At 31.0% G+C, this 12,114-nt stretch overlaps 1 protein-coding gene across 3 annotated transcripts in view; it reads left to right on the top strand.

Moving 5' to 3' along the window:
• LOC129743736 (1-phosphatidylinositol 4,5-bisphosphate phosphodiesterase classes I and II) overlaps window positions 1-12,114 on the top strand; it is a 373,988-nt gene that overhangs the window by 340,213 nt on the left and 21,661 nt on the right. For all 3 annotated transcript variants that reach the window (XM_055735865.1, XM_055735864.1, XM_055735863.1), the window contains exon 11: window positions 46-259. In XM_055735865.1, coding sequence (XP_055591840.1) covers window positions 46-259 — 214 coding nt within the window. The remainder of the gene's footprint in view (window positions 1-45; window positions 260-12,114) is intronic.

Raw genomic sequence — 12,114 nt, 5'->3', positions numbered from 1 at the left:
GATACGTTTCGTCCATTTCAATTTTCTCCCTCCACTCTTGTGCAGCAAATTCGGCAGAGTTCAAAGGAAAGCACCGGTTCGTCCGATACCGACAGTTCCAGTGATGACGAATCGATGCCCGGGGCCCAGGTTGGCCCAATCGGTTCCACCGAGGCGGACAAGGTGCAGCAAACCAAAGAGACTGAGGCGGGCGCGGAAATCTCCGCCCTCGTCAACTACGTGCAGCCGGTTCACTTCAACAGCTTCGAAGCTTCGGAAAGTAAGTATCGTTCAACATTTTCTGTTGGCTGTGGTCAGCTGATCTGTAAAATTGGCGCTTTTTGTTCGGAATCAGGTCGAATATAAATTACAGGAAAGTTCGAGAGTTTCTGGAAATTTCCAAAAAAGTTTTGAGGTTAAATTATAAATTTTGAAGAGTCATCATGTTTGGCCCCCTCTGATTTTGGGGGGTCCGCCATTTATCATATTTTTGAAACATCAGAAATATCCAGATGTTTGTGTAAAACTTCCAAAAATGCAAAACGTATCTTTTTGACGTAATCGAAATAATCTTCTTGAAGGTTTTTTTTCATGAGCCTTCAAACCTAGCGAAATGTGGCAGTGTTCCCAAATTGAGTGTTGCACTGTGTAATGAAACAAGATATTGTTTCGATTCATCATTTTGTATCTTTTAATTATCTTGTTTTTGTATTGTCAATATATAATTAGTAAAAGCATAATTGAATTACATCAACCAAAATATAACAGAATATAACAGAATATAACACAATAAAATAAAATAAAATAAAATAAAATAAAATAAAATAAAACAAAATAAAATAAAACAAAACAAAATAAAATAAAATAAAACAAAATAAAATAAAATAAAATAAAATAAAATAAAATAAAATAAAATAAAACAAAACAAAATAAAATAAAATAAAATAAAATAAAATAAAACAAAATAAAATAAAATAAAATAAAATAAAATAAAATAAAATAAAATAAAATAAAATAAAATAAAATAAAATAAAATAGACCCATTCCAAGCACCCCTCAACTGGAGAACCGATTTTTATTTTTCATTATCCAAAAATAAATTACATAGCGTTAGAAAGGATATTTCTTGAGTGTCATTTTCCATTAAAAGATTTTCAGCTACCTTTTTTTAGAATTGAGTATGTTAACGTTGAAATTTAAAAATTTTAGTATGAAATAAAATTGATTTTTGCAAATATTCTTTATTTATAACATAACTTTGTCAAAAATCTAGCTATGTCTAAAAAAAATTACTGCAAAATGATGGTAGACAAACGATCTTTAAAGCATGATATAAGATAAATAACAGTTACTGCAAGTTTACGCTCTAGAATCGTTGATAAAGGTATCTATTTTTAAGCGTTGTGACGTCACGAAAATTCTACTGTTTTTAAATTTATGATTTACTGAAGTTTCACATATTGTCGAAAATTGGAGGTCTCTTCAAACTTTTTGAGAGGAATTTAAGGCAATTTTTAGATTGAAAAAATCGGTTTAGCAAGTTGTGAGTTGCACCCGGGTAAGGAATGCGTTGTGACGTCACGAAAATTTATTTACTTTTTTTCGAAAAAGTTCAAGACTTTTTACTTCAACACTATGATAGTGTTTCTTCAATACAAGTTCAACACAACAATGTGCTTCAACAAACAAATTCTATTTACAAAGTTTTTAAAGAAACTAAATTTTTTTTGCATTAACTTAGTTGTGTTTAAACATTTCTAATAAAACATATAAAACAGCGCTTAAAAACGCTTGATTCAAGAATAATTGTTAATTCTATCATACAAATGAAATCCTCATCGATTTTGTAAAAGAATATTTGTGAATCATAAAGCAGGTAGTTATCTGTGATTTGAATAAAAATCTTGCAAAAGATCAAGTTATTCATATATCTATGTTAGAATGAAAAACACCGCTAGTAGCTTCTATTTCTTTCTGGCATTATGTTCAAACAAAATAAGTTCCATGAAATAAATATAATGAGATTCAATAAATCTTTGAACATGATAAACTTAATAGATTAACTTTTTTATTAAAAAAATCATAAAATTTTCATAGAAACATGATTAATAAAATTAATAAAATTATTTTAATAGAAAACTGCCCTTATTGAAATTTCCACCTCAAAGAATGTCACTAGAAAATCCAAATCGAACCCCGTGTTCACATAAAATCTAACAAAAGAGACTTAGAACTGAATTACAAAATTAAATAAATTCAAATATGTACTAGCACAAGGTCTCATGCAAAATTTTGGTCAGATTATTCTAAGGGAAGGGGTTGCGCAACGCACCTGAAATTTGTATGGAATTATTATTTTTTCTTCGCTTGTCCGCAATGGGACGGCTAATGTATGGAATTATGTAGATTTTGTTCGGCTTGATAAAAAAAACCGTATTTTTGTAAATAATTTAGGTCTTTATCAACTAATTTTTCTTTTAATTTGAGTATTTTAAAGTTTTGATTTTGACAATATTTCATCTGAGGAACGCGTTTCGATTAGAGTTATCATAAAACAGCTACAACGTTCAAAATTAGCGTCGCTTAACGATCATTCAGGTATTTTTTGTATTTGACCCATCAGAAGCTAATTTTTGAAACTCAAAAACCTTTTTAACTAAACCATTGTCGAAATGGGATCTTGAGATAAACTATTAGTCATAATTAAAGTTTTGTGAATGACTATAATTAAAACAAATCAGCCGATAGGGACTTCAGGAATTGGTGCATAACTTGGTTTTAATGTCCTTTCAAACCCAATTTCTCATAATTCCATACAAATTTTAGTCTAATTGTGCCCTCTATTTCCGTGGGCCAATCCCCAAATTTGGCACTGGACTTTGTGCTAGGCCTAGGATCTATTTAAGCTTGCAACTTATAAGATTTTCATTAGATGGCTGATTTAGGCACTCTAGTGTCGATTAACTATCTTTGAAAAGATCGAAGGCTTTGAAATTATCATTTGTTTTTACTTCCCTTTGCAATTAAAGATAAAAAGATTCAGAAACACATTTCAACGCTTTTACGAATAAATATTTCCTAGTTTTAGTTTTTTCCTAAATAATATTCACATGATCGCACAAAAGAACTTCGAATAAAACTGATGTGAGCAGTGTTGAAAACCTTATCTGCTTATATGGGCCTTTGAGATTTAATTTCTTTTAAATTTTGGGAATAAATGGATCGATTTCATCACCAAATCACATTATTTAATAAGTTTTTAAGCATTTTAAGTAAATTAAGCATTCATTTTAAGATTATACTTTGATTTATTTCATGTAGCTAATCATAAAGTTTCGTGACGTCACAACGCTTTGCAAAACCCTGCTTTAAAAAAATGGTGCGTTGTGACGTCACGAAATTGAATCGCTCTAAAATAAATTGAAATCAAAATTCGAAAAAATCAAAAACAGCGATTTGTTGGTTGTAATGAATCGATACTTTCCTGAAATTTTTATAAAATTTGATCAAATAGAAGAGCAGAAAATTGCGGCGTTGTAAAAAAAACTGAAAAGTGGGAAAAGAGGCGCGTTGTGACGTCACGATTCCTTTTGCTTATATTTTGTTAACTATTTATTCTATACAAAAACTTTTGGTTTCAAATTGTAGAGAATTAAATTTTGAACTTATAATATACGATTTTTAACAATGTGCGATATGACCTGTAAAACTTACATACAATATACCAAAAAAATGTTTTGCAAACGTTGTGACGTCACGCTTGAATGGGTCAATAAAAAAAAATAAAATAAAATAAAATAAAATAAAATAAAATAAAATAAAATAAAATAAAATAAAACTAAATGGAACAGAACAAAACATGGAACAGAACAAAACATGGAACATTCAAACAAGACAACAAGATTAACATTGATGGAAAAGAAGAAAAAAAAACAAAATCTTAAAAAAAATACAAAAGTTTATAGTGAAATTCAATCAAAGATGGAAACTTCTGTAAACTTTGATATGCTACATTAAAAAAAAATTTTTCCTATCTTATTTATTACAAACGTCTTGAAATGGATTCTTATGCTTTGTAAAGTTGATCTATTTTCAGTTTAGTAATGTTTTTTTTCATATTTATTTCCTCTCTCTTTGACTCGTATGATCTTTTTTTTTTTAAATATCTTGTATTGTTTCATAATGATTAATCTTGTTTTCATCTTGTTTTATATAGGGTGAATGATCATACTTTGAACCTAGAGCCTACTATGGTCCTAAAATTCCGAAAATAGTTTTGCCGAATTCATTTTGCTGGCAAAAGATTAAGCTACTCCTAAGCAAACAATGAAAACTTATTCTTCTTTATTACTATCATATCGCATTTTGTCATAAAAAAGTCATTCTTAAAAGAAATATTAAACGTTTTTAAAAATGTATCTACTATTTAAGGTTAAACAGACAGCTCAATTAGTAGGACGCATTTTGAAAATTTAGAGTGAATAAGAAAAAATACCTATCCAGGCCAAAATTTGAAGCAAACCACTACCACTATTGTGAATATGATCCATACTACCAATTTTGCTTAGAACAAAAGAAAATCAATGAAAAACACGGAAAATTTGTAAAGGATCAAACAGTAGGAATCTTCCTAATACAGGGCTAGAAGCGACAATGAGGCAAAAAGTAGGGGAAAACAGTCCAATTTTAGTGCGTAAATTTATAAATTTATTCAATGATTTTTTTCTGATGAAGAACTTTGTCTTTGAGTTACAAACTTCAAGAAAGTGGATGCATTTTGAGCCAAAACAAAAATTTAAGTCACCTCAGAAAAAAATTGTCTATTTTTTGCTAGATTGTAAGGTGTGTTAATTTTAAGCACTCGATGTAGCATTTTGAATTAAATTGTAATCTGTTGATGCAAAAGATGAGGGTTTTTACGCTCATATTGGATTGAATTCCAACTTGTTGGGGCCTTTTCCCCTCCAATAAAGATAAAAATAAAATAAATTGAGAAAAATTAGAAGCAAATATTTGAAGATGAAGTGTTATTTTTTTGGTTAGAAAATAATAAAAATAGTGACTTTTGTGACCAAACTTTAAAAAAAAGTAACTGCTGCGTGACCAGTTTTAAGACAGGTGACAAACATACCAAAAAGTGACTAACTTCTAGCCCTGCTAATCTGATGTTCCATTTTTAACCTGATATCATCAAAACTTTGAAACCAATCCATTAAGGCGCAAATTTTCAATTGGGTCATAATTAAGAATCTATATTGAGCATTGCATTGCGTAGCTGATCTATAATATTTTCCGAGGCATGTTTTTTTTCGGATTATTTTTCTTTGAATAACAGAAAACCTAAGTGTTATAGTTGAATATTGTCTGAAAAACATATTCGAATTGCATCAAGAAGTTTCCAAAATCTATTATGCAAAAATTGGTTGATAAACAAGATAAAACCGCTGCCTTAAACCATGGTTCAATAGATTGAACTTGAGTCGGGATTTTATTCGTATATTTTCCCATCTCATGTCCAATCATTGTTCCTTAGACGCGGTACTCTATCGTTTTGACATTGCTGGCAGCAATTTGTGTAGTTGCGGCCAAGGTTACCATGACATCGAGCATATTGTTTGGTCGTGTGAGGTCCATCTTGTCGCCAGAACGAATTTAATAGACTCCCTTAGGGCCCGAGGAAAACCACCTAATGTTCCAGTTAGAGATGTACTAGCTGTGCTAGATTTGGACTACATGTTCGAAATCTACCTTTTTCTAAAAGCTATCGATCTTCGTCTATAATTTCTTTTTTATTTTCATATTTCCCTTTCTATCTTCCTTTCTCCTCTCACAAAGTGTTAAGTTAAGAAAACAATTGTAAACAACAAAATCGATTTTGGCTCCTTAAAGCCTAAAGGTATGAGCCGTTTCAAATAAAGAATTGTTAAAAAAAAAGATAAAACCGCTATATTCAGGAGTGTCAAATTGACACTACAGGATCTCTAACGGGTAGAAATTTCTGGAATGGATGAGTGTTAAAGCGCAGACACCAGATACCCAGACTGACCACTGAAGGCTGATTTTGGCGCTTGTTCCGCAGCGCTATCTACGGGTTATCGTGAAACTAACGGCAACATACTCAAAAGGAAAAATCTTGATGTATCACACACACATTTGCATTGTGCTATTTGTTTTTTTACATCTAGCGAAGAACACGGTCGTTTTTGATTACCTACTTTTGATAGAAAAAAATAACACGATATATTTCGAAAACCACTAAAGAACCTTTTTTGAATTGGATTGCATTAACCAAATGTGATTAGAATTCAACCATAAAGCTTATAAAAAATACATCGACTTCGACAGAAATGAAAATTGACTGAAAACTTGAGATTTTCTGCTCAACTTCCTTATAGCGCTGTGGTTGAAAAATAACCATTTTAAGGCTATGATCATTTAGTATCCGGGCAGTTACAAACGATTGTATTTTAAAAACTATTCATTTGATCGAAAAACTTTCTATGGAAGAAATGAAGGTGTTAATATGACATTTAATATAAAAATATAAAAAAAATATATTTATCAATGATTTCAAGAAATAATCTTACTTTTTCATAAAATCTCTTTTTAATCTTTGCACACTTGTGTCAGGCATGTATTGATCTATTATTTTTACCACAGAAGTAAAACCTTTGCAAAATCATGATATTTTACACAAACTCACCTGGAAAAAGCAATTGGAATCTGGTTGGAGCCTTTTCATTAGTAGGCATCTAGAAAAATTTTATCTCTTAAATCCGGTTTTTACATAAATTTCTTCGTCCATCACGACACATCTGTCACATTGCGTTAAAACCGGTTGCACATGTTGCAATCTAAGAAACTGTTCACTATTAGTTATTTACTAGGTGTCTACTAGTCGGAAAACACTTTTTGACTAAAGGAAATGGATTAATTGCATTATTTAAGGGGTCTGCATTCAGTTATCCCCAATAACCATAGACTTTTTACCATATATAAGATCAAGGGTTCCATTCAGATGCTTAATTTGAACTTCGTGTGGATTCTAGAGTGGCTCCTTATACTTCTTAACCATTCGGTCCAAAAAAGAATCAGAAAAAAATCAACAGTTTATGAGTTTTCAAGTCGAAAATGAAGAGTTTCTGAGGCGCAAAATGCGCAAAAGGTGCAAATTTGTGCAAAATAATTTTTACCATGTCTTTTTGCATCGTGAATATCTCAAACACACATTAACTTAAAAATCTGGCAAAAATACGCAAGATAGTCCTATTTATAACCAACACAACGCTGCTAAAGTTTTGCATATCCGAGCTCTAATAACGTAGCTATCACCGAAATAAAGTGCCCGGATACTAAATGATCATAGCCTTATGACATCTTTGGCTTCATTTGTGAAGATCACTTTCAACTGCAAGATTTCGTTAACCCCGAAACCTCCGTCAAGGGTAAGTTCAAGTTTCCCGAGTAGAAAAATATTGTGACAAACCCAATTATTTGTAAATAGTTATAAAACGATCTAGGACTTGTTGAGAAAACGACATATGACATCGAATAAACATTCCACTGATTGTATATTGCAAAACTACAGTATATTGAATGTGGCTTTAAATTATATTACTGTTTAGAACTGTTAAGTCTGTTGAATGGACGAGTTCTTACAAAATTTTGTAGAACAATCTGTTTCAGTTAGAGTTTCTCAAAACCCTTCACCTAGCCGAATTGCCGCATTTATAGAGGTTTACAAAAACTGAATAAAACAAAAGTAGACGTGATATTTACAAAATTTGTAAAGCAATGTTTTGTTAACAGAAGTAGCTTAATGAAAATCGCAGCAACGAAATAAACCATTAAGTCACCATCTACAACAAAAAACCGGTGTCAGATTTTTATTTACTTTTTCCTCCAATAAATCCTAAAACTTCCTTTTCTATAAAAAATTTAGTCACATTCGAAAAATGTCTTCTTTTCAAAATATCTAACTAAACTTGGATATCAAACTAGCCCTTTTACTGCCCACTGGAAGAGGCAGTTGTGGAAAAATATTTTTGGCTTCGAGATGATGCATTTTCCATCAAATTTAGTACAATTTCTAACCGAGTGCGTTGGTTGACATAATGATGATTCTTGATAAACAATCTCAATTATCCGAGTCTGTTTATTCCTAGCTATTCTTAGCTTAGCTTTTCCTGTTCTGTTGTTAAGTTATTTTTTCATTATTATTTGTTTGGTTAAATTTCGAACCATTTTTTGAATATCGCACGTGTAATTGATTTTATCCATGGGTAAAATAAAACAAACGTGAATTCGTCACATCAGAATCAAAACATTAAATGAATTCACTCACACAGACATACGATATTTGACATTTCATAAAACGACAAGAAAATAAAAATGACTTTCGTTTGCATCAAGATAGAACTGTTCTTTTACCATTCAAAATTCGTTTTGGTGGTGTGGAAAAGCATTGAAATCGATATATAAGTTTAGTTACAGCGAAATTATTTCTTATTTACTGGGCATCGGTTAAGGAACATTAAAATGACCCTTATTCAAAATTATAGTTTTTTAAAGAATGGATTCATTTAGTAAACTAATTACTTTCGAAATATGGTTTTAACAAAACTTTGAACCAAAGAATTTGGTTGAATGTCAAAGGTGAAAAAATTTCGGAAGCGGATTTGACAAATTCCGGATTCCAAATTCAGTGCAGTTTTTCAACAATTTTTTTTTCGAATAAAAGATATTTAAGTTGACATTTCTCACGCGCACTTGCTCTCGTGAACGGATTAAGATGGGGAGAAAAGTTTAAAATTATGGTCGTTTTTATTTCCAGTCCAGTCCAGAATTATGCCAAAAACAGTTGTTTTTGGACATTTTTCACGCACATTTGAGCAGGGAAAAATACCCGGTCGACAAACACGGTCGTTTCTGAGGTAATTTTTCCAAAAATTTATAAGTTTTAGTGAAACTACCAGCATTATATCACGAACACTTCCAGCGGCAAATAGGATTTAATATCTTATCAATACATTCATCTCATTTAAATATTATTCAATATATGTCAATAACTTATTTCACTCCTCAAACCTATCTAGGTACGAGCCAAGAAACAGTTAAGATAAATTAGAATTCAAGTTTTTCAAGGATTTATATATAGCTTCTCTTTTTGGTCGCAGTCAACCTTTCAGATTAAGACAAACAATTCCGAACTCAATGAATTAGACATTATAATTTTCATACTGTTATTCAGCCGGATAAATTAATTTTGAAATCAAAACTGAATCTCAAAATTAATTGGCTCTGAACTAAGGACCACTATAACGTTGCGATTGTATTTTTTTTTTATCTCAATCGATCAACAGTCATTGTTTGTATAACATTCATCTCAATTAACATTGAAGACAAAAACCATAATGAAAATATTTGAGATAGAATTTCAAATACTAATAGGTGATTCAATCAAGACGGTTTTCATTTGGCTTGTTAATCATCAAGTGTAATTTTTTTTTCTTGATGTAGCACAGTAGTTTCACGATGCCCCGACAGATGGCGTATGATTCTGGGCGACTTGTAGTTGTATGGATTCAAGCGCCACTGATCAGTCTGGGTATCTGGTGTCTGCGGTTAAAGTGTCCAAAGAAGAGAAACTTACCCAATTTTGTTTAATCATGTTTAATAATCTACTGTTTTGATTCATCTCTACATCTTTTTTTGTTTTTATTTAAATTTAATTTTATCTTGTTCAGTTTCATCCAGATGAATAGATTGTTACTGTCACAAATCAAATTTTTCCTGTTTTATCTTGTTTCGTATTGTTTCATTCAATCTCATCAATTTTTTTCAGAACTTTTTTCGATTCTTATTCGTTAAAAGGTTTCACTAAAAATGTACTAATATTTTCGGAGTTTCATACAATTTTCAGTCATTTTCAATAGTTTAAAGTTAAGCGGGAGCGTTGGACAGCAAAATTTGCCTTCTACTCGATATGAGTCCTTCCACCAAAATCCCGTATTATAGAAGTTTCACGCATCCGATTATCCGTTGACAATCCCTTATTTTTTCCATAGAAAAAAAAATAGAATATTTTGTCTCTGAAACCGAATTTATTGTAAAAAATCCTTGCATACTCCAAGAAATGGTGTTTTAAAAATAAACAGTTAAAAAACCATGCAAAAACGCATAGACGCATAAAAGTCCTCAAAGTTTGAATTTTTCTGATTTAGGGGCCGCTTAGAGCAAGTTCACTGGTTGAGATGGAGTTGGAAATTTCGAAGGTTTACATCACATCAGAGCACCTGCAACGGTTCAGCCGTAAATATTGGTTTTAAGTATACCAGTTTAAGCAAAACTTGAAATTTTAGAATCGGCTAAAACACCCACTCCCCACCGGTGTAGGAGCAAATTTAAAACGGAAACACTTTCATTGCAGACACTCAATAATTGAGAAGAAAAAACCCATTTTATTGGAAAAATTGCATAAGTTTTGAGTTTCACGGTTAGTTGTCTTAAAATTAATTCTACGAATATTCTTTTTGACAGAACAATGAATTTCAACTATTCTACCAGGATTTCATTAATTTAAAAGCAAAAATGACTACACAACGAGGAAAAAAGGTCAATTGAAACAATTTTTCAATTAATTCAATCAAACAGCTTTGAATCAATGGAATAAAGTTTTGTTAAAATGAAATGAAAAAGCAATTTTTTTCAAGTTATTGCTGACATTGATAAAGGAAACGAGAAATGTTCATCCCAAAGTCAAAGGAAATTTTCCCTTGATTTGTCGACATTTTTGTTTGACAAAAACTTGTTTCACTATTTGTAAATTTATGTATGGATACAGAAAAATATGCTAATATTGACGAAAACTCCGAGCAATCCATACGAAACTTAAAATCTCTCAATATCTCAAATAAAACAAAAATTATAGAACAAACAATAAACATTTATTTTACCTCATCGAAAAAGTATTAAAATTTTCTTTTCGTTTATTTTTTTCAATTTTAGAACGCTGACTGGATTCACTAATTCTTCGAGCCCAAATGAAAAGCTTTTTATTCAATTATATTAAATCGAGAAAAATGTGACATCTATTATTTATACTTGATATGGTTTTTATTAACATCTATTCTCAATTTATGTTACGTATAGGGTGGTTGAAGCGAAACAAAACATTCAAATAATATCTCAAAAAGAAACTATTATCACACCCAATGTTACTCAAACATGTGTGAAAGAAATCATTGTTGGCTAAAATTTTCTCACCGTGAACTAAATCGGTCTGTCGTATATTTTGAAATCCTGCTCAAATTTGCATGAATTTGGAACAAAGGCGTATAACTGTTGGGAATTTTGAAATCGATAACTGTGCTAAAACAGCAATATACACCACCGGTGCCAGCCGAAATGTTTTAGCGTGGTCGAAAACCGTGTTTTGCTTCTACCGTTGGGACAGCCCTCACAACACATTTGCTGTCCACCGGTGTTGGGAAAATCTGATATTCGAACAGTTTCGCGCTGCAAAATTTGTATCGTATAACACTTTTTGGCTGAGGGTGATAGAAAAACACGATGTTTTGCAACACCGAACCGAGTGATATAGTCGGCGTTGCAATACAGATTCGTGCATGAAACGATTCGGTGCTGCCATCTTACATATGTTTAAAATCATGTTAAAACACTTTTTGGTAAACCAAATGAAATTTTGATCAATTTCAGACTTAATCGTAATGTATTATTTTTTGTTTAAACAATTAGTTTTATCGGTTAAATTATCGGGATTTTAATAAAAGTAAAATTTTATTTAATAAACTCTACCAACTTACAACCAAATTTAGTGTAATCAGAGCCAATGGCATTCGTCATAGTTCTTTGATTGTCAACAAGAGTCACAGAGATGCCAAAATTTTCCAAAGCGTAATAATTGATTACACAAGTAAAAAGAGATTTTTTTTGGTGGATTTCGTATTCCGATGGATTCCGTATAATATAATAATCCGGATAGCAGGAAAACGAATGTAGGAATGGTAAGCACCATTATCTTGATATATCATTCTAAAAATGGATCGAATTTTATTTTTAGGCTTGATGATGTTGAAAAACGATTTAAAATGAATAACAGGAAGATTAGACTTC

This window comes from Uranotaenia lowii, chromosome 2, assembly GCF_029784155.1.
Source record: "Uranotaenia lowii strain MFRU-FL chromosome 2, ASM2978415v1, whole genome shotgun sequence".
In the NCBI taxonomy this organism is placed as follows: domain Eukaryota; kingdom Metazoa; phylum Arthropoda; class Insecta; order Diptera; family Culicidae; genus Uranotaenia; species Uranotaenia lowii.
Note: the sequence above shows the minus strand (reverse complement) of the source record. Positions and strands in the feature narration are given on the sequence as shown.